This window comes from Elephas maximus, chromosome 10 (assembly GCF_024166365.1).
Source record: "Elephas maximus indicus isolate mEleMax1 chromosome 10, mEleMax1 primary haplotype, whole genome shotgun sequence".
NCBI classification, from domain to species: Eukaryota; Metazoa; Chordata; class Mammalia; order Proboscidea; family Elephantidae; genus Elephas; species Elephas maximus.
In genome coordinates this window covers 69,824,470-69,846,465 of record NC_064828.1, presented here as the reverse complement: position 1 = coordinate 69,846,465, position 21,996 = coordinate 69,824,470, and the positions used below count along the sequence as shown (strand labels likewise).

Sequence of the window (21,996 nt, the reverse complement as noted above, 5' to 3'; positions counted from 1 at the left end):
CATACCTCATGGGATTTTGTTCCTTGGTTTGGAGGCATAAGGTCATGATTTCATGGGACATCCCTGTTAAATTTCCTAATAACGTGTTAGAGCAAGGCATAACAATTGGTGTCTATTCACCTGGAGCAACAGAGGAAGAAGGGGAATCAGGAATAGGAGGAGGATATGGAATGTGTGGCTAATTGCCTCCATGAACAACTACTTGCGTTGCCATGAGACCAGAAGAACTGGATGGTGCCTGGCTACCATTACTGAACATTTTGATCAAAGGTTCCATAGACGAATCCTGATCAAAAGGGGGGAAATGCAAAACAGAATTTCAAATTCTCATGGACTCTAGACTTTATGGAGCCACGACAGGTAGATAAATCCCTGAAATTATTGCCCTAAGATAATCTTTAAACTTTACACCAAAAATATCTCCTGAAATCATCTTAAAATCAAATAGTTTAGCTTAAATAGTAAAAAATGTCTGCCTTAAGCATTATGCTCTTTTAAGGACTATCTATTTGGGTTCAACTTGATAACAGCAACTTGAAAGATTAGGTAGGAACCTTAGGGGCAGTGAGTTCATGTTAATGAGAGAGAAACAACTCAGAAAAAGAGGATGAGAATGCTTGCACAACTTGAAGAATATGACCAATGGCACTGAATTGTACATGCAGAGACTTTTGAATTGGTGTATGTTTTGTTGTGTGTATTCTCAACAACAACAGCAACAACAAAATAAATGAAATTTAGGAAAAAAAAACAAGTTGCTTTCCTTCGTCTTTTCCTATTTGGAAGATAAATTCTTTAATTAAAATTAAAGATTAACAAAGCCCGCAATGATTTGCATGCATCTCCTTATTTTCAAAAGTGACATAGTATTCTCAGTCGATGGTTCTTACAAATGGCATTTAAGGGTATGTACAATGAAAGGGTCAATTTTAAGACTTCTCTAACTCTCTGCTTAACATCTCTGTTAATGGCCTTCCTGGTGTTAGAGATTTGTTTAATGATCAATAGTGGTTTTTATTTCTGGCCACTGAGTCTTTCAGAAAGTGGCATACCAAGTAAATGTTTAACTGGATTCTTTGGGTCTGGAATGGCCAAGTAGGGGTTGAAGGGAAGTATCCATGGAAACAAGCCTTCCAGGAAGTGGCCAGAGGGATTAGTGCATGGTGAAATACAGCTAGAAAGATGCCATGAAGGAAATGACTGCTTTGTAAAGCTGGAGAAACTTAGAGAAAAGCTTCTGAAATACCTTGATTAAAACAAGCTACATTAAAGGCTCCAAAACCATTTCCATCATGGTTTTCTTTTGAATGTCTTTAAGGTGAAATGGGCCTGGGCCACTCTAAGACTCACCCTAGGGTGACCAAAGTAGCACCCCTACAAAACAAAGGGGAAGAGACTCCCTCAGCCTGCCCTGTGGACTTTGCATTCAGTCAGAATCTGGAAGAAAAGAGTCTGTATTCCTTCTCAACACTGCAGGACCGAACTAAAGCTTTGGAAGGGCAGCTGCCGCCTCTACGAGAGACTTGGTATGGAAGATATTCTGCAGGTAAACTTTAAATCCAGCATAAGATTTGTGTATCTGGGCCAAAAAGACCTGTTGGTAGCTTTAGCTAACTGCATATGTTCATAATCTCCAAAAGTTTCTAAATTACTAAAATACAAGGGAACATCTTTTAATGGGGACTGAATGTTTATTAATTGGAAGTATTATTCTCAGTACGTTAGACCAGGTATGTAAACCATACAAAGGGCTTTACACAATTTCGTGTAAGAGGGAAAAAATTGTTTTGTTTCAGCTTAGTTTATAGTGCTCTTAACGTTTATATATAGATTTACCAAGGCATTAAAATGATATTCATATTGATGTGATAAATGACAGTAATCATTTGTTTCAGTCAGATTCTAAATTTAAATCATTCTCTCCACTACAGTTCAATGCATTAGGGCTTTGTTTTTTTGAAAGTGGCACATTAGAAGTGAACCTATTCTAGCGTGAATTTGGAAACCACCCCAAACAGAATTGATTTATTGCAGTACAGATGAGTGGATGGGTCGTCCCCTCCCAACCCCATATCCTTCATCTGCTTAACACGTAGAGAATTCTTTCCCACGTGATTCGAATATCTGAGCCATAAATTATCCCTGAGTATTTTACAAAACATGTAAAATGTTTTTATGACAACCACATAATTAAACAGACCAGACATTCCAACTTTGGAAAAGGATACACACACACACACACACACACACACACACACACACACACATACACGTGCATTCTTTTTTCACATTCTGGATCAATAACACAAATTAAAAATAAAACAAAAAAAAATTTGCCGTTGAGTTGACTCCACTCATGGCGACCTCATTTGTATTGAGTAGAACTGTGCTCCATAGGGTTTTCAATGGCTGATTTTTCCAAAGTAGGTCACCAGGCCTTTCTTCTGAGGCACCTCTGGGTGAACTCAGACCACCAAGCTTTCAGTTAACAGCTGAGCACGTTAGCTGTTTACACCATCCAGGAACTCTGTAGTACAAATTCTCCATATTGGAAGGCCTGGCTAGAAAGCTTTATTTTCTGTTTCAGTACCTAGCAGACCTTACCTAGAATAATTTTTATGGCTACTTTCTGCAGAACTGACAACTTTTGACTGGTCCTATATGTTCTGTTTTTATATTCTTTATGTTCCCCAACTTCCTAAGCACTCAAATGGGAATTTTCCCCTCAGTTTCATTGAGGAACTCGTTTTTTTATCCCAATCCCCAATCTGAATGGTGAAAATTAGTTCTAACACTTTGTAGAGTTCCAACTATAAAATGTGTTTATTTTAAAACAACAAAATCACATTAAAAGTGAATAGCAAGGGGTTAGTGAGAGTTCTGATCACAATTTTCATGGGATCCATGTTCTAACCCCAGCTCCATCAAATACCAAATTGTATGACATTTGGCAAATTACTTAGTTTTCTTCACCTATGCATCTTCTTTTTTATTTATTTATACATCGGGGCAAAAATAATTGCCTGATATAACCCATGAGAATCAAACCAAATAATGAGGTGCTTTCACTCAAATCACAGCATAAAAAAAGAGGAGTAGATGGAATTTTGAAAAGTTTTTGTCAAAAATATATACATTTTTAAATCCAATATAGAGACACAATATTTATTCCATTAAAAATTGAACAAACCCTTAAAGTGGTCATTAAGAATTGAGACTCATACCCACCAAGGGATTTTGTATTTAAAATGCAGAGTTAGACTGAAGGATATTTTACACAACAGTCTAGAAATCAGAATGTTTCCAGACTGTCAAAAGGGAAGAACAAGAACTTCGTTCATGTGTTGCTGGTCATACTAGCAGTCCAAAGGGTCTAGGATGATCAAGCTAAAAAATAGAATTTGTAATGGATCTACTGAGACTATTTTCTAACAGAGGCTTAACTCTACAGCTTTGGCTTGTTTCACCAGGAAAGAGTATTGATATGTTATTATATTACAGTGGCAACTTGTGGGAAATTCTTTCCCTAGTGGAGGGATATGCTTTTTTATAAAGGACAGGAAATCTGCTAAGTATTGCATACTCTTATTATACACTCATGCTTCATTTCTGTATTACTTCTCTATCTAATCTTATATCTATCTGCCTATTTATTTCATCTGAAAAGAAAATTTATTTCATGTCTTAAAGCTATATTTTTTTCTGATATCCTATTTTTAGTTTGGGAAGATTTTATGGAATTAAAATAAATCTTGTTATTTTCTATTTTCCAGACCAAATTTTGTATTTGAATCACATTTGTAGTCAATACATTGTTAGTTTTGCAGATCTTCCTCTAAATATCACCTTGGGAAGGAAATGTGGAAAGGAGAAATTAAATCCTGTGTCTTAGCTAATATTTTACTATTTGCAATCATACTGGGTTCCTGCTTTTCACCCCCACATTCAACCTATAGGTTAGATCCAAAATTGTGTTAACAAAGTCAGATAACAAATGATAAACTTAATTTAATAGTAAATGGTTTGTTCTTGTTTCTTCCCCAATCTTTCAAGTGCCCAGGGCCATGTATTTTGACATCCCACTGGAAAAGAGAGAAACAAGTATTATTAAAAGGCATCCACCCCGAAGACTTCAAGTAAGATGAATTTAAAAGGCTTCATAAGGAATTTCTTGGATTTAATGGTAACATCCCTTTTTGACTATAATCATGAAAGAAGGGATATTGATAATGACCAAACTGTTAGTGAGATGTTGTTAATGAGAGTGTTATTAGTGGAAAAACTATAGTTCTTTAGAATTTACTTTTATAATTAAGTAGCAAGGGGAGGTATAACGGACAGGACTTAGGCCTGGGAACTGAATCTAGCACCAATTAGTTGGTTGACTGTGGAAAAGTCACTTTTAATGATGATAATAATAGTAACCACAACAATAACTATTATTTAATTACCACCTAGTACAAGTTAGACACTATACTAGCTAACTTGATCTATGTCATTCGTTTAATCCTTATAGCCTTCTATGAGAAAAAAAAAAAGAAGTATTATTCTCATTTTATACGTGGCGATTCAGAGAGTTAAGTAACTTACCCAAGGACACACTGAGGCCAGATATTAACCAGGTCTTCAAAGCCTGTGCCCTTAACTGTCACACTTAGGTAGTCTCTATAGCTCTTCTATCACAAACATTTTTATAAAATCATTCTAAATATTATCTGTTAAACTTAGGGGCATTGAATTCCAAGGCAGCATTTAGCAGCAACTGTAAAGCATTTGCTTGTATGACCTTCCCATCATCTTTGCCCAAGTCTGCAACTCCTACATCTGAATTCTTGGCCATATTATCTGTCATATTGGCATCTTGGCTGCCGATTCCATGATGGCCAGGCTTTCTTATACCCAAGGTGGAGTGTGAATCTTATACCCAAGGTGGAGTGTGAATACCAAGGAGTTTCAACACCAACAACAACCAAAGGTATATATTACATGAGAAGTTTAGTAACAGCTACATGCCATCTTACATTTAATATTAGATTGTACAAGTTTTAACAATCATGAATTCACTTCTTACTTTCACAACATTCTTTTCAATGATAACTTTGGGAGCCAACAAGTCTTTTGGCACCAGTATTTGACACTACAATGGAAATAGATTAATCAACAAGTTTTCTGCTGGGGAAAAAAAAAAAAAAAGAGGAGGGGTTTGCATTGTGACCATTTAGAAAGTGATGGAGGTATGAACTAAGGGCCATGGTGGTAGAAAAGCTGTGCATTGTTGCCTATCATTCCTGCACTGTCACCAGGACATCTTATCTCTCTCCCCATCAGGTAGCACTCACAGAGGTCCAGGGCATGAGCCAGCAGCATGCGCAGTGCGTGTCTATCATGTTAACATATTGGGCCTGCCTCTCCTCAATTTCTTTTTCTGTGTAGAAATCTCAAATGCTTCAAGCTCCACATAAAAACTGGACACCTGACCATCCTAGTCTTTGCTGCATAGTTTGGAGCTAAGGAAAGAGGCAAGTTATTGTTTAAGCATTGCAACCCAATGCGCCACTTGCCTTTTCCTAGGTTTTTCCTGTTTTTCTTTCACTACTTGATTAGCTCCTTGATGCTTTTACAAAGATATATATCTTGGTAATTATATTTTTGTTATGTGTATATATATATATATATAACAACAACAAAAAAAAATCAAACCTGTTGCCATTGAGTCAATTCCAACTCATTGCAAACCTAAAGGTCAGAGTAGAACTGCCCCATAGGGTTTCCAAGGGGCGCTTGGTGGGTTCGAACTGTCCTCCTTTTGGTTAGTAGCCGTAGCTCTTGACTACTATGTCAGCAGGGTTTCCATATATATATATATATAATCTAGGCTTTTTAGTTGTCATCAGTGAAAGGTGGTCTAAAAAGAGATTAATTTTATATTTAAAGCAAAATTTTTTCTAGATTAATATTTCACTAACCAAAAGTTTGAAAGCTTATTTAGGCTTTTGCCTTTATGGTTGACGGGCACGCTAGTTTCTAGTTCCTTTATTCTAAACTTTAATGTTCTTATCTCACCATAGAATATAGCATAGTTGAAAGCATAGGAGTAGGCTTTGGAATGAGATAAATATGAATTAAAATCCTGATCATAAGAGATAAAGCTGAAAGCCTATCACAGAAGGTGTTAGCTAAGATGTCTTGTGGACGCTATTCCTGGCTGGCCGCTCTCTCTCAGGATAATGAAATTCTCCTAGAAAAATAGCTGTTTTCAGTGATCTCAACATTCCTCAGTCTGCCTTGTCAATATCCTTACCTGTGTGTGAGTGCGTATGTGTATATACAAAGATAGAATATATCTAACATCAGATCCATTTCCAATGCTATGGTTCTTAAATGAAGAGCAGCCAGTTCTGAACAACATTCTGAAAAACCAGGGACAACAAACAGGATTCACTCTGTAGAAGCAGAATTATGATGGTTGTATGAATTTCCTAGGGACACTATAACAAATGTCCACAAACTTGGTTAGCTTAAGACAAGAGAAATTTATTGTCTCGCAGTTCTGGAAGCTAGAAATCCTAAAGCAAGATGTCCACAGGGTTATACTCTCTCTAAAGGCTCTAGGGGAGGATACTTTCTTGCCTTTTCCAAGCTTCTGGTGGTTGCAATCCTTGGTGTTCCTTGGCTTGTAGATGAATCACTCCAATAACTGCCTCCATAGTCACATGGTATTCTCCTTATGTCTGCATCTGTGTCCAAATTTCCCTCTTCTTATAAGGACACCAGTCACTGAATTCAGGCCTTCTCTACTCCAGTATGGCCTAATCTTAACTTGGCTACATCTGCAAAGATATATTTCCAAATAAGATTTACAAGTACCAGGGGTTAGGACTTGAACACATCTTTATGGGGACACAATTCAACCCACAACAATGGTTTTTCAAAGTATGCTATTAATATACTTGTTCATGTTGTGAAACAGGCAATGCTTATCTTCAGGATCCATCAACCTCTTCTTTCTGGGATTCCTTTCTGCTGTTGGTGCCAGATGTCCCATGACATCCCTAGAGTACACCGGCTTCAAACATGCATTCTAGAGCTCACTGACATGCTTTTCAGCTCTAGGCCAAGTCACCCTGGCTCTTTTGGTTTTAGAAGCGTACTTTCATTATTACCTCTAATGCGGTTTTAATTTTGCATTGCATTATGGACTTCCAATATCATGTCAGTCATTTGACATTACAACAATCTAAGAAGTAGTCAGGATGGGTATTATCCTCACTGGATATCAAGGAAATCTAGGCAAGGGAGATTATATGACTTACCCAAAGTCACACAGCAAACGGCACGGAGAACTAAAGTCTTCGCTGCCAGGCTAGAGGACTGCCTATGAACTAGACATGACTTGTATTTCAGAACACCACCGAGGAAACTGCAGTCTCCAGACAATTAATATTATAAAAATTAGAAAATTAGCTACTTGAATTTAAGCCTTTTCCTACTTTTCCAATAGGAAGTATGTATGTCTGGTTTTCATCTTTGAGACAGAAGCACTTCTGAAGTACTAGCGTCCCCAGGCCTTTTTGTGACTTGTCTTTGTGAAATTTGCAGATCTTGACAATCTTCAGAATTTTCAGTAGCTTCTTGTAGATTGTTTTTTATTTTTCATTTCGCTATAACATTGCTAGTTGTAAAGAGCTTCAAACGCATTCTCCTTAATGAATATTTAGTGGATTTCCTCTAGAGAGCTATAAATTCTGAGAACTCTCACCTTGGAGAGGAAAAGAGATTTGAGTGGGTCCTTGAACCCGAGCACTAGCTAAAAGGAGCAGGATCTATTGCGGACGTGAAAAAAGAAATTGCAGCCAAATCCCACCTGCTACACAATTCACGCAGATGCCTGAACAATTCCAGGGGTACACTGTGATCATTCGTTGGAAATTATTTCAGTTTCCATTGGTTTTTATTTACTTGTCTTCTCCAGAAGCTCACAATCGTTGTTTGATATTATTGATATAAAATAATTATTTGGGGGCCTTTTCCCAAAATATTAGAATCCTTAAAACATTGCTTAATTAAAGAAAAATGAAGTGTAATTAAATTTATAAAATTCATACTTAATTTTAAAATGTTTAAGCATATCTCTAGTCAAGCTAGACAATTTTAAAACTTATGTTTTATTCCTAAATCAAATGCATCATTTTAAAGGATTAGCTTTAATAGATGTCCTGTGAAAACTCTAAGTTGATCAGCTCAAATAAAAGATATTATTATAACTAGTGAAAAATATTTGCGTAAAAATTCGTAGCATTCTTTTTATGTCTATCAACACTAAGCTAATAATAGGTTTTGATTCTCTCAGTAGTCAATCACACTCAAAAAGAGAACTTTGATATTTCAAACACTGCACCCCCACATCCTAATCAATCAAGCCAATGACTTGAGTGTAAACACTATGTCTTACTCAGTCTTGTATCTTCAGCCACCAACATTTAACATTTACCCCTTAAAGATTTGTGAACTAATGTATGAGTAATGAATGAATGAACAGATGACTGAATGAAAATAAGACTCATCATCCCTGCTGTAGAAAAAACCACTCAAAGTGTACTCCCTGCTATTGAAGACTTGGGAATCACTGTAGTAGAAGTCTAATTGACTAGCTGAAGCAACCAATGGAATGTATTGTAAGGGTATAAAACCAAACCATTGCCATCAAGTCAATTCTGACTCATAGCGACCCTATAGGACAGAGTAGAACTGCCCCATAGGGTTTTCAAGGAGCATCTGGTGGATTCGAACTGCTGACCTTTTGGTTAGCAGCCATATCTCTTTACCACTATGCCACCAGGGTTTCCTGTGAGGGTATCACCCACACCACCACCCAGTGCCGTCGAGTCGATTCCGACTCATAGCAACCTTATAGGACAGAGTAGAACTGCCCCATAGAGTTTCCAAGGAGCGCCTGGTGGATTTGAACTGCCAACCCTTTGGTTAGCAGCCGTAGCTCTTAACCACTATGCCACCAGGGTTTAGGAGTGTTTTATTGAACCCAAAAGCTAGGAGACAGACTTCAAGGAAAAGCTGTGCATTGGAACCTGAAAAGCATAAAAACTCTATGTGCCTCCCCTAAGCTCTTTTCTGTGCATTTCCTTTACTATCTCTCCCTGCAGAATAGCTTTCTCTGCTTCTCAGGACCACTTGATGAAATATACCCACCCTGACTTTGCATCTTATGTTCTTGTTCTTGTGCCATTGAGTCCGTTCTGATTCATAGTGACCCTATGTACAACAGAACGAAACACTGCCCAGTCCTGCGGTGTCCTGTGCCATCCTCACAGTCATTGTTATGCTTGAGCCCATTGTTACAATCACTGTATCAATCCATCTTTTAGAGTGTCTCCCTCTTTTTCACCATCCCTCTACTTTACCAAGCACGATGTCCTTCTCCAGAGACTGGCCCCACCTGATAACATGTCCAAAGCATCTTAGAGTTCCAGTCAAATAGACGGACTGAACTGATTCCCTGGACTCCAATTCTAAATTCCTGGAAGAAAATATCTTATTGGTTCAGCTTTGTTCATGATTCCAGCTCTGGTCCAATGAGCCATGGCCAGAGGATCTGCTCATGCACTGGAATGTGGGCAGAGGAACTATCCCTGTAGATTCTGAAGCCAGCTCCCAGAGAAGAGGGAAATCACTGGAAACTTGGCAAACACCCTCAACAATATCAACTATAATTATCTTCGCAAATGAGGCTCAGCACATTTTCCACCACAAATGGGTTTTTGAGTTAATAATAAATGCCAGGCTCCCAAGACATGCTAATTAATAGCCTAATCTCTACCAAAGAAAATTCTAAAAGTGTCTTTAATTATTAAACCAAATCTAATTGCATCCTAAATAATTTGAGTTACATACTTGGCACTCTCTACTTCCTGACCATCTACTCCCCAAATAAAGAGCAGGGCATGAACTAAGGGTCTCTAACTTGGAGCTGCTAAGATCTGAAAGCCTCTGCCAGGGAACTCTGAATCAATGCTCCTTCCCCATGTCAATGAGTTGATCATCACTGTCCCCTCTGGCCTGATTCACCCTCTCATTCAACCATCTCAGGTCCAGCCCAAGGAGGAGATGAATTCCCACATATAGTGTGTCCTCCAGATATCTCCTTGGATAACTCTCTCTTCTCCTTCAAAGATTTGCTTGAATCTCACCTTCCCTATAAAGCCTATCCTGGCCAATCTATTGGCAATTGTAACCTTTACCCCAGCACTCATTATTCCTCAGACCCTTCACTATCTGACTTTTTCCTATCTTCTGTTTCCCCAAAACATTTCTTTCTAACATACGAAAAAATTTACTTACCTCCTATGTTCTTTTTACATTTTCTTCCCTTCACTAGTAGAATATCTCTACAAAAGCAAAGAATTTTGTCTCTTGTCTTTATTAAGGTATCCAAGTGTCTAGAACAGCCACATAATAGACAATAAATAAATATGCCTCAAATAAATGTTAAATGAATAAATTAGAGAAGAGAGAAAAATGAGTATAAACGTTGCTGGAGAGATAAGGAGAATGGTTCTGAATTGAATTGTTTTATTATGTTGTTTTTGGTTTTAGCTTGTCACAAACTGAAGCTTTCCTTTGTCTTTTCTGATCCTTTGCCCATTTCCTATTGTCTTTTTCTTATTGCTTTATGAGAGGTTTTTATATGTCTTAGATCTAGTCCTTTGTTAGTTACATGTGCTGTGTTGCAAATCTTTTATCTGTGGCTTATCTTTTCACTTTCCTTGTTGTGTGTGTGCATGTGTATATAAAGATTTCCACTTTTAATGTTGTCACATTTCTCAATTTTCATCTTTATGGTTTGTATTTCCTGTATCTTATCTAAGAAACATTTCTCTTTCCCAAGGTCATAGAGGCTGTTCATATTTAGGTCTTAATCCATCTGAAATTTATTAGCATGCAGGTGTAAAATTGGAATCTAATTTTACTTTTTTTCTCATTTGAATAATCTATTGTCCCAGCACCCTTTATTGAATCATCCATTATTTGGCCATTGGTTTGAAATGTCATTTCTGTCATATATCATATTTCCACAGCTTCACAAATCTGTTTCTGAGCCTTCTCTCTCCTATTGCATTGGTCTACGTGTGTATTGTAGGAGAAACTCCACACTGTCTTAATTATGTACCTTTAAACTAAGTCCCCCCAGCCTTCTTATTCTACTTCTTCAGAATTGTCTTTGCTCTTCATGGCCCTTTGCTCCTCCATGGGGCCCTTTGCTCCCCCACTAGATGAATGCCCACATATAGTATGTCCACCAGGTATCTCCTTGGATAACTCTCTCTTCGCTTTCAAGTTTGGACCTTCTTGTCAAGCTCCATGAAACGCCTCATCAATATTTTGGCTGAAATTTTATTGCATTCACAGATTAATTTGGAGAAAACTGACCATGTTTATAACATTGCATCTTTCAAACCAAGAACACAGCATATACCTCCATTTACTCATACTTTCTTTTCGTTCTTTCAATAATGTTTCTCCACAGAGATCTTGTGCAATTTTTGTTAGGTTTGTTTCTAGACACCTGTATTAGTCAGGGTTCAACCAGAGAAACAGAACCAGTAGGAGGTACACCCACTCCTCACTTATGGACATGGTTAGGTTCCAAAGACCAGACCCTTATGTGAAAATCTGCATTATGTAAAAATCGGCGTCATGTGAAAATTGAGGATTTTTTTTCTGTCTTCAGACCATCCATTTGTCGAATTTTTTTGTTTAGAAAATATGATCATAGAAATAAGAGCAGCTAAGATTTACTGATGTGCTCATCACTGTGAAGAGTCTAGTTGTGGATTATTTCTTTGTGGAGAAGGAGGCTTGGAGGAGACAAACCTGGATAAAGTCGGGCTGTGTGACTGAGGGTCCACACATAACCAGTTCACCTTCCTCCTGTGCTGGGTCTGAGCTTCCCTCGGGAGCTGCCTCCAGGCTCCACTCTTACCCCTGCAAAACTTGTGTTCAGATCCAGAAGGCTGCTCTGCCTTCAGGGCCTGTTGAGTCACGGGGCTCAGGGCTTCCTGCCAGGGCACTGGGAGTCTGGCGATGCATGCGGCCCCACCTAGGCAGAGACTTCAGGTACAGATCGGCTCACTTTTGGATGTCATTACACTTCAAAAATTCTTCAAAAAATCCTTTACAATGCCTCTTTCTTTCCTCCCTTCCCACCCAAGAGCAATTTTGAGCTGCAGGGCTTCAGGCCGCATGGGAACTGGGAACCCAAAACAGGCACCCACTGGCTCAGTGCTGCCTGTGCATCCGCCCAGAGGCCATGGCAATGGACAAGGCTGGCCCCATGATGCAGCTGGATGAGGCACCCCACCAGCAGGGGGAAGTGGGGGGCGGAGGGGAGCACAGCCCAGCTTCCAGGCGGTCACCTGGAGACCCTCCTCCAGAGAGAGGGGGTTCCCCAACCATCTCACCATGCCTGCCGCCTTTTTACTGCACGAAACAGTCAGATAGTAGATTTTTTATTATTGTCCTAAATCCAAAATGTCAGATAAGGAAATAGCCAGAGAAGTGGGGGGCAGGTATATATACTAAATGGGGGAATATATAAATAGAATGTATGTAAATATAAATGGCTATATATGTAAGTAAATATAAATATATATAAATAGAATGAGGCCAAAAATAGAAGAGAAACAGTGGGTATATACACCTACTCCTCACTTATCAACATGATTATGTTCCACAGACCAGGTCGTTATTCAAATACCTGCATGATACAAAATACTCTTGATTTCCTGCCCCAGCCTCTCCTCCTCCCCGGCCCTCCTAGCTGGGCAGCCACAGCCCCTCTGCACCTGCAGCGGTCACGGGCTCACCCTTGCTCTGCTGGCTGGAATTCAAATCCATGCTGCTTGCTGGCTGCTGGCTGCTGGCTGCTGGCCGGGAGCCCTCAGCCACCCGCCATCCCAGCTCAGGCTCCACAGGTGCACTCAGTGCGGGAAGTGGGGCAGTGCAGGCTCGGCTATACTCCGTGATTGTCACCTACAGCCTGCGCCCCACTCCCAGCAACCGCTAACCACGGCCTAGAGGCCAGGTGAGTGCGGGGCAGAAGGTGAAGTGCCCTAGGGAAGGGGGAGGAGAGAGGGGAGGCGTAAACTGGGAGGAGCTGGAGCTTCAAGGCACCAGGCAAGTTCAAGACCAGGGTTAAATACCACAGGACGGCACTGCTCCTCTCTCCTGTGCTCTGTACAAGCTGTAAGCAGTGAGGGTATGCGGGTCGGTGGGGTTGTTAATGTGCAAAATAGTCGGATAGTAGATTTTTTACTATTGTTGTAAATTTGAGATATCAGATAATAAGATAGTCGATAAGTGAGTAGATGATAGTAAGATATTTATTGGTAGGAATTGGCCTACGTGATTGTGGGGGCTGGCTAAACAAGTCTGAAACCCTTAGGACAAGACACCGGGAAGGACAGGACTGGAACTCTTAGGCATGAGCAAAAGTTTCTGTTCACAGGTAGAATTTCTTCTTCTTCAGGGAAGCCTCAGCTGTGCTCTTAAGGCCAATCAACTGATTGAATCAGGCCCACCCAGGTTATTGAGGATAATCTTCCTTACTTCAAGTAAACGTATTATAGACTTTAACCACATCGCCAACAAACTTTCACAGCAACACCTAGTTTAGTGTTTTATGGAATAAGTAGAGACTATAGCCTGGCCGAGTGGACACAAAACTGACCATCAAAGTACCTTATAGACTTTTTTTTCACTCCTATTACAAATGGGATCTATTTTCTCATTTAATTTTCTAAACAATTATTACTGGTAAATAAGAAGGATATTACCTTCTATATATTGATTTTTGTATCTTACAATTTTATTAAAATATCTTGATAATCCTAATTGTATATTTTAGATTTTTTAGGTAGACAATTGTATCTTCTATAAATAACCCCACCCCTTCTTCCCACTTTTGGTCCTTGTACTTGTCTTTCTTGACTTTTGCATTGACTAGAACCTCCTTTGCAAAGCTGAATACAAGCAGTGATAATGAGCATCCTGGTCTTACCCATGACATTGATCAGCCTGGCCCTAAAACTAAGTGCAAGATTTCCAATAGGTTTTTGATAGATGCCTATACCACTCAGGGTTCCAAAAGGAAACAGATGGCATACTCAAATTAGGATAATTTAAAGAAGTTTTCTTTACAAAGTAACTATTTTTGGAAGTTTGAATTTACAGGAACCACAAATGATATTGCAATAACACATTAGAGGCAGTTGTGGGGTAACCACCACTAGGCCAAAGGGACTAGGAGAGGGAGAGATTTCTGGAACCCAGAAAGAAAGAGAAAGCTGCTTTAAGAAAAGCTGTGACCTTCTGTTGAGGGACACTGCCAATCTGATATGACCTTGCAGGGAGGAAGTCAGAGGAATAAATGCTATTACCTCGCTCTTTCCTCCCTCGGATCTCCTGCCAGGGCTTCTCAGTGGCTAAGCCCAATGGGAAGCCAGAAAGCAAGAGAGACTGCTGACTCAGTCCTTACCAGAGTAGGAAAATGTGGTCAGGGGATCTGAAGGAACAAAAGAAAGCTATCTGGCACAATACCCTTAATTAAGTTAGGGACATTCCTTTACTCCCAGTGTGCTCAGAGTTTTTATCAGGGCTGAGTATTAAATATTATTGATTTTTTTCTCTATCTATTAAAGCAATCCTGTGGATTTTTTTTAATCTGTTGATACAATGCATTCATTACACTAATGGATTTTATGATGTTGAACCATGATTGCATTCCTGAAATATATAAACACATGGCTGAATCTGATTTGCTTAGGCTTTTTGTATCTGTTTTCGTAAGTGAAGTTGATGTATGTTGTTGTTAGGTACCATGGTGTCGGTTCTGACTCATAGCAACCCAGCATACAACAGAACAAAACACTGCCCAGTCCTGCTCCATCCTCCCAATCATTGTGCACTATGATGGTTATGGTTATGTGTCAACTTGACTTGGCCATGATTCTCAGTGGTTTGGCAGTTATGATGTAGTTTGGCCCCTATGTAATGATGTAATCACCTCCATAATGAAATCTGTTACAAAGTAATCACCAATGTGATGACATCTATTATGAGCAGCCAATCAGTCGAAAGGGAGTTACCCTATAGCCTGTATCTAATATATGTGGACTTTCTGTCAAAGCTGGCTTTTGCTCACTCTGGATCCTGAATATGGTTCTTCACCTCCTTCTCTGGTTCTTGGGACTTGAATGAGCAGTTTATCTGCTGATCTTGGGATTCATCAGCCTCTGCAGTCCGTGAGCCAGCAGCTTGCTGTCTTACTTGCTGATCTTGGTATTCACTGGTCTCCGTAGCCTGTAAGCCAATCTTGGGTTCACCAGCCTCTGCAGCTGTGTGAGTCAGGAGAAGCGTCCAGCCTGACCCACGGACTTGGGACTGTCCAGCCTCTACAACCGCATAAGCCATTTCCTTGATTTAGCTCTGTGTGTGTGTGTGTGTGTGTATACACGTATGTATATACTGATATTGCTTCTCTAGAGAACCCAGCCTAAGACATGCACCATCCTCACAATCATTGCTATGTGTGAACCCATTGTTGCAGCCACTGTGTCAGTCCAACTCACTGAGGGTCTTCCTCTTTTTTGCTGACCATCTACCTTATCAAGCATGATGTCCTTCTCCAGGGACTGGTCCCTCCTGATAACATGTCCACAGTATGTGAGTTGAAGTTCTGGCATCCTCACTTTCAAGGAGCACTCTGGCTGTATTTCTTCCAAAACAGGCTTGTTCATTCTTTTGGCAGTCCACGGTATATTCAATATTCTTCACCAACACCATAATTCAAAGGCATCAATTCTTCTTCAGTCTTCCTTATTCATAGTCCAGCTTTTCCATGTATATGAAGCAACTGAAAATATCATAGTTTGAGTCAGGGGCACCTTATTTCTCAAAGTGATATTTTTGCTTTTAACACTTTAAAGAGGTCTTTTGCAGCAGATTTTCCCAATTAAATATGTTGTTTGATTCCTTGACTGCTGCTTCCATGGGCGTTGATTGTGGATACAAGTAAAATGAAATTCTTGAAAACCAATATTTTCTCCATTTACTATGATGTTGCTTATTGGTCTGGTTGTGAGGATTTTTGTTTTTTTTTTATGCTGAGGTGTAATCCATACTGAAGACTATAGTCTGATCTTCATCATTAAGTGCTTTAAGTTCTCTTCACTTTCAGGAAGCAAGGTTGTTAATGAGTCTTCCTCTACTCCTGATGCTGTGTTCTTCTTCATACAGTCCAGCTTCTGGGAGTATTTGCCCAGCATACAGACTGCATAAGTATGGTGAAAGGATACAACCCTGATGCACACCTTTCCTGATTTTAAACTGCACAGAATCCACTCATTTTGTTCAAATGACTACCTCTTGGTCTATGAACAGGCTCTGCATGAGCATGATCAAGTGTTTTGGAATCCCCATTCTTTACAATGTTATCCATAATTTGTTATGATCCACAGAGTTGAATGCCTTTGTATAGTCAATAAAACAGAAGTAAACATCTTTCTGGTATTCTCTGCTTTCAGCTAAAATCCATCTGACATCAGCAATGATATCCCTCATTCCATACTCTCTTCTGAATCCAGCTTGACTTTCTGGCAGTTCTCTGTTGAGAAACTACTGCAACCATTTTTGAATGATCTTCAGCAAAATTTTACTTGCATGTGATATTTATAAGGTTGTTTGATAATTTCTGCATTCTGCTGGATCACCTTTTGTCATGGATTGAATTGTGTCCCCCCAAAATATGTGTCAACTTTGTTAGGCCATGATTCCCAGTATTGTGTGGTTGTCCTCCATTTTGTGATTTTCCTATGTGTTATAAATCATAATCTCTGCTTGTGGTTAAAGAGGATTAGGGTGGGATGTAACACCCTTGCTTAGGTCATATCCCTGATCTAATGTAAAGGGAGTTTCCCTGGGGTATGGCCTGCACCACTTTTTATCTTACAAGAGATAAAAGGAAAGGAAAGCAAGGAGAGAGTGGGGGACCTCATACTACCAAGAAAAAAGCACTGGGAGCAGAGCATGTCCTTTGGACCCAGGGTTCCTGTGCAGAGAAACTCCTAGTCCAGAGGAAGATTGATGAGAAGGACCTTCCTCCAGAACTGACAGAGAGAAAAAGCCTTCCCCCGGAGCTGACACCCTGAATTTGAACTTTTAGCCTACTATACTGTGAGAAGAAACCCTGGTGGCAAAGTGGTTAAGAGCTACCGCTGCTAACCAAAAGGTTGGCAGTTCAAATCTGCCAGGCGCTCCTTGGAAACCATATGAGGCAGTTCCACTCTGTCTGTAGGGTTGCTATGAGTCAGAATTGACTCGACGGCAACAGTTTTGGTTTGGTTGGCTTAAACTGTAAGAAAATAAATTTCTCTTTGTTAAAGCCATCCATTTGTGGTATTTCTGTTGTAGCAGCACTAGATAACTAAGACACCTTTCTTTGGAATGGGTACAAATGTGGATCTCTTCCAATCAGTCGGCCAGGTAGCTGACTTCCAAATTTCTTGGCATGGACAAGTGATCACCTCCAGCACTGCATCCGTTTGTTGAAACATCTCAATTGGTATTCCGTCAATTCCTAGAGCCTTGTTTTTTGCCAATGCCTTCAGTGAAGTTTGGACTTCTTCCTTCAGTACTATCAGTTCTTGATCATATGCTACCAACTGAAATGATTGAATATCAACCAATTCTTGTACAGTGACTCTGTGTATTCCTTCTGTCTTTTTTTGATGCTTCCCATATTGTAATATTTGCCCCCAGAATCCTTCAAAATTGCAACTTGAGGCTTGAATTTTTCTTCAGTTCTTTCAACTTGAGAAATGCTGAGGGTGTTCTTCCCTTTTGGTTTTCTAACTCTGACTTTTTGCACATTTTGTTGTAATACTTTATTTTCTCAAACTACCCTTTGAAATCTTCTGTTCAGCTCTTTTTTTACATCATTTCTTCCATTCACTTCAGCTACTCTACGTTCAAGAGTAAATTTCAGAGTTTCTTCTGACATCCATTTTGGTCTTTTCTTTCTTTCCTGTCTTTTTAATGACCTTTTGCTTTCTCCGTATATGATGTATTTTATGTCTTTCCACAACTCGTCTGGTCATTGGTGTTCAGTGCCTCAAATCTATTCTTGAGATGGTCTCCATACTCAGGTCATATATACTCAAAGTCATATTTTGGCTCTCACAAATTTGTTTTAATTTTCTTCTGCTTCATTTTGAACTTGCATATGAGCAATTGATGGTCTGTTCTGCAGTTGGCCCCTGACTTTGTTCTGACTGATGATACTGAGCTTTTCCATTGTTCCTTTCCACAGATGTAGTCAATTTGACTCCTGTGTTTTCCATCTAGTGAGATCTATGTGTATAACTGCCAATTATGTTGTTGAAAGAAGGTATTTGCGATAATAAGTCATTGGTCTTGCAAAAATCTATCATGCAATCTCCAGCATTGTTTCTATCACCAAGACCATACTTTCCATCTACCAATCCTCCTTTGTTTCCAACTTTTGCATTTCAATCACCAGTAATTATCAATGCATCTTGATTGCATGTTTGATCAATTTCAGACTGCAAGAAGTTGGTAAAAACTTTGATTTCCTCATCTTTGGCATTAATTTTTGTATTAATTTGTTTTCCTTGTACGCACCTGGATATTATCCTGTCACTGACAGTGTTGTACTTCAAGGTAGATATCGAAATGATCTTTTTGACGATGAATGCAACACCATTCCTCTTCAATATGTCATTCCTGGCATAGTAGACCATATGATTGTCTGATTCAAAATGGCTAACACCAGTCCATTTCAGCTCACTAATGCCTAGGATATCTATTTTCAAGTTCCATTTCATTTTTGACGACTGCCAATTTTCCTAGATTCGGTATGTTCCAATTATTAATGACTGTTTGCAGCTGCTGCTTCTCATTTTGAGTTGTGCCACATTAGCAAACGAAGGTCCCTAAATCTTGACTCCATCCTTGTCATTAAGGTCAATTCAGTGGTTAAGCATTTGGCTGCTAACTGAAAGGTGAGCAGTTTGAACCCACTGGCTGTTCCTCAGGAGAAAGGTGTGGCAGTCAGCTCTCATAAAGATTTACAGCTGGAGAAATACTATGGGGCAGTTCTCTGGCCTACAGGCTTGCCATGAGTTGGAATCGACTCAACAGCAGTAGATTTTGGCTACTTTGAGGAGACAGCTCTGTCCCAGTGGTGTTTTGAGTGCCTTCCAACCTGAGGTCTCATCTTCTGGCACTCTATTAGGCAATGTTCTGCTGATATTCATAAGGTTTTCACTGGTCAGTTTTTTCCGAAGTAGACCACCAGGTCCTTCCTTCTAATCTGTCTTAGTCTTGAAGCCTTGCTGAAACCTGCCCACCATGGTAGACCCTGCTGGTATTTAAATACCGGTGGCATAGCTCCCAGTATCATATCAACACACAAGCCACCACAGTATGACAAACTGACAGGTGGAAAGTTGATCTATAATTTTCATATATCGTCTTTTTCTAGTTTCGCTATCAAGGTCATACTAGTCTTGTCAAATTGGTTGATTATATTTCACTCTTTTCTATTCTTTACAACATTTGATATACACCCATTGCCACTGAATCAATTCCAACTCACAGAGACCCTATGGGACAGAGTAAAGTGCCCCGTAGGGTTCCCAAGGGTCTGATCTTTACAGAAGCGGACTGCTACACTTTTCTCCCATGGAGTGGCTGGTAGGTTTGAACCGCCGACCTTTGGGTTAGCAGCTGGGCACTTAACCAATGTGCCACTAGAGCTCTCTAACATTTGATATATTTGAGGAATATCTATTTCTCAAAAATTTGGTAAGGCAGGCCTGTGAAACCATTTTTGAATACGTGGACTTTTGAGTGGAGTGAGTTTTTCTTTTTTTTTTGCTAACTCAGTTTCTTTTATGATTCCTGGTTGGCTCAGGGATTTTATTTCTTCATGACTCAATTTTACTAATTCATATCTTTCTACAGAATTATTCATTTATCTAAGCTTTTGAATATATTGATATAAAGTCTTAGCTTCTTCATCTTCAGCTTTTTGATACTACTTCTAAAACAAATCTTCCAGCATAGATTTTGATGCAGCCCTTCCATACTGGGTGGAGCAGTAGGGAACAAGTCAGTCCCTGATTTCAAGCTGTGAGCCTGGCTCTGGTTTCTCATTTTATATGGAGCATTTTTGGGTCCCTTCGTTTTTTTTTTTTTTTCGATCCTAGAGAAACTGCTCACAGCCACCAGGAGCCCTAAGTGCCTTGTGGATCAACCTCTGTCAATAAAAAAATGCATTTCTGTTTTGTCTTCTCGTCCATGGAGATATTTACCTTGTACTGAAGCCTGACTGTGTCGTTTTGGTTTTGTTTTATTTTTCTTTGCTAGATGTTTGGAGCAAAGAATGTTGTTATTGAAACATGAACTCACTGCACTGCCTTGACCAGAAATTCCTCCTTGACCTTATGATTTCTTGCTGCAAAGCTACCTTGGATCCCTTTGCCTTCTTTCCAGAACCTTAAAGGACACATATTTAAGTCATGGTACCAAACAAATGTTACATTTCTTTGAGTTGCTCCTTTCCATCTTTGTTGCCTGCTAGTAAACAGAAGCAGCCATCTTAGGATAGTGTTATCACAACGTTTAGTGACTGACAGCCTTTGCTTGATTTAATCTCAGTTCCTGTTTCTCAGACCAAACACGTCAACTAATTATAATGACCATTATTTTGTTTCAGAAACCAAATAACCCAGGACTCTTTAACTAAATAATACACTTTTTATGTCATGAAATGAAAAATGTGTCATTCTGCCAATTCTCAAGTAATTGCTTCCTTTGTGTTCTCTCTGAAGATGATGAAAAGAGACACCTTACTTCCCAGGCAGGGAACAAGGACACTGATGTGAACTCAGAATTCTGAGGCAATTTCATTTGACTCGTTTGTTTAGAGAAGCCAATTTTCCCAAAGTTTTTTTTCTGCAGTGCTTCTCAGGCCAAGCCAAATAATTTGTTAAAAAAAAAAGAGGGATCCTATTTACAATGTTAGCTGCTGCCATCTAGTGTCCTTTGTGGAAGAAAAATGTGATTTTTAGATTCTTTTCAAAGGCCAGGAAAGAAGAAAGTAATTGCCTAGAGAAAATTTTTGAAGCTACCTACCATTTAACCCTTATCAGAACTGTCTATTTAAATAGAATGAGACTGAAAATAGAAGACAGAGGTCTTTGATTAATTATACCATCAAAGCAAAAACCTGTCCCTAAGAGCATATGGATTGATGATTTTAAATAGCTGAAAAATCTTGGCTTCTTCAGATGCCGTTTTGCAATAATGCTCCAACAACAAATCCCCCAAGGTCTATTTAAATGTAGCTCTTTTATTCTCTTCAGTTATGATGGAGGCCAGTGGAACCCAACCTGGGAAATCGTCAGAATCTCCAGAGAGTTTTGGAACATATATTCCCAAGACATACCCCAAATTTGTTGAATCTCAATCTCTAATGAATGGCCTGGGGATTTTTTCTTTTTTTTAATTCCAGGAGTTACTGATGATAAACCATATTTGGTAACAAGTAGTGGAGAAAAGAGCATGGAATTTGGAACTGGATAGACCTGAACTTATACCCTGGAAGTGCTCCTTTTTAGTTCTTCCATCTTGGACAAGTCATTAACTTCTCTGAAATGGGGAATATCATAATTATCTAGAGGAACTACTGAGATGACATATTTGTAACCCAGGGCATGATGGTAACCAGTGGGTGCAAAGGCATACAGGCCTAATCATCAAGAAAAAACAAATCCCGAACACCTTTCAGGTCCAGAGAATGGCACAAATTCTTCTTTGCCCTCTGTTCCAGGCCCCTAGAAATCCCCCCTCAGTCACTACTGATTCTTTCTTACATCAATGCCTGGAGGTCTCCTCTCC

At 39.4% G+C, this 21,996-nt stretch overlaps 1 protein-coding gene across 1 annotated transcript in view; it reads left to right on the top strand.

Annotated features, from left to right (window-relative positions):
* The first annotated feature begins 1,196 nt into the window (after positions 1–1,196).
* The window catches only part of CCDC198 (coiled-coil domain containing 198), a 36,129-nt gene continuing 15,329 nt past the window's right edge, over positions 1,197–21,996 (top strand). The window contains exons 1-2 of the mRNA XM_049898075.1: positions 1,197–1,546; positions 4,054–4,136. Coding sequence (XP_049754032.1) covers positions 1,324–1,546; positions 4,054–4,136 — 306 coding nt within the window. The 5' untranslated portion in view covers positions 1,197–1,323. The remainder of the gene's footprint in view (positions 1,547–4,053; positions 4,137–21,996) is intronic.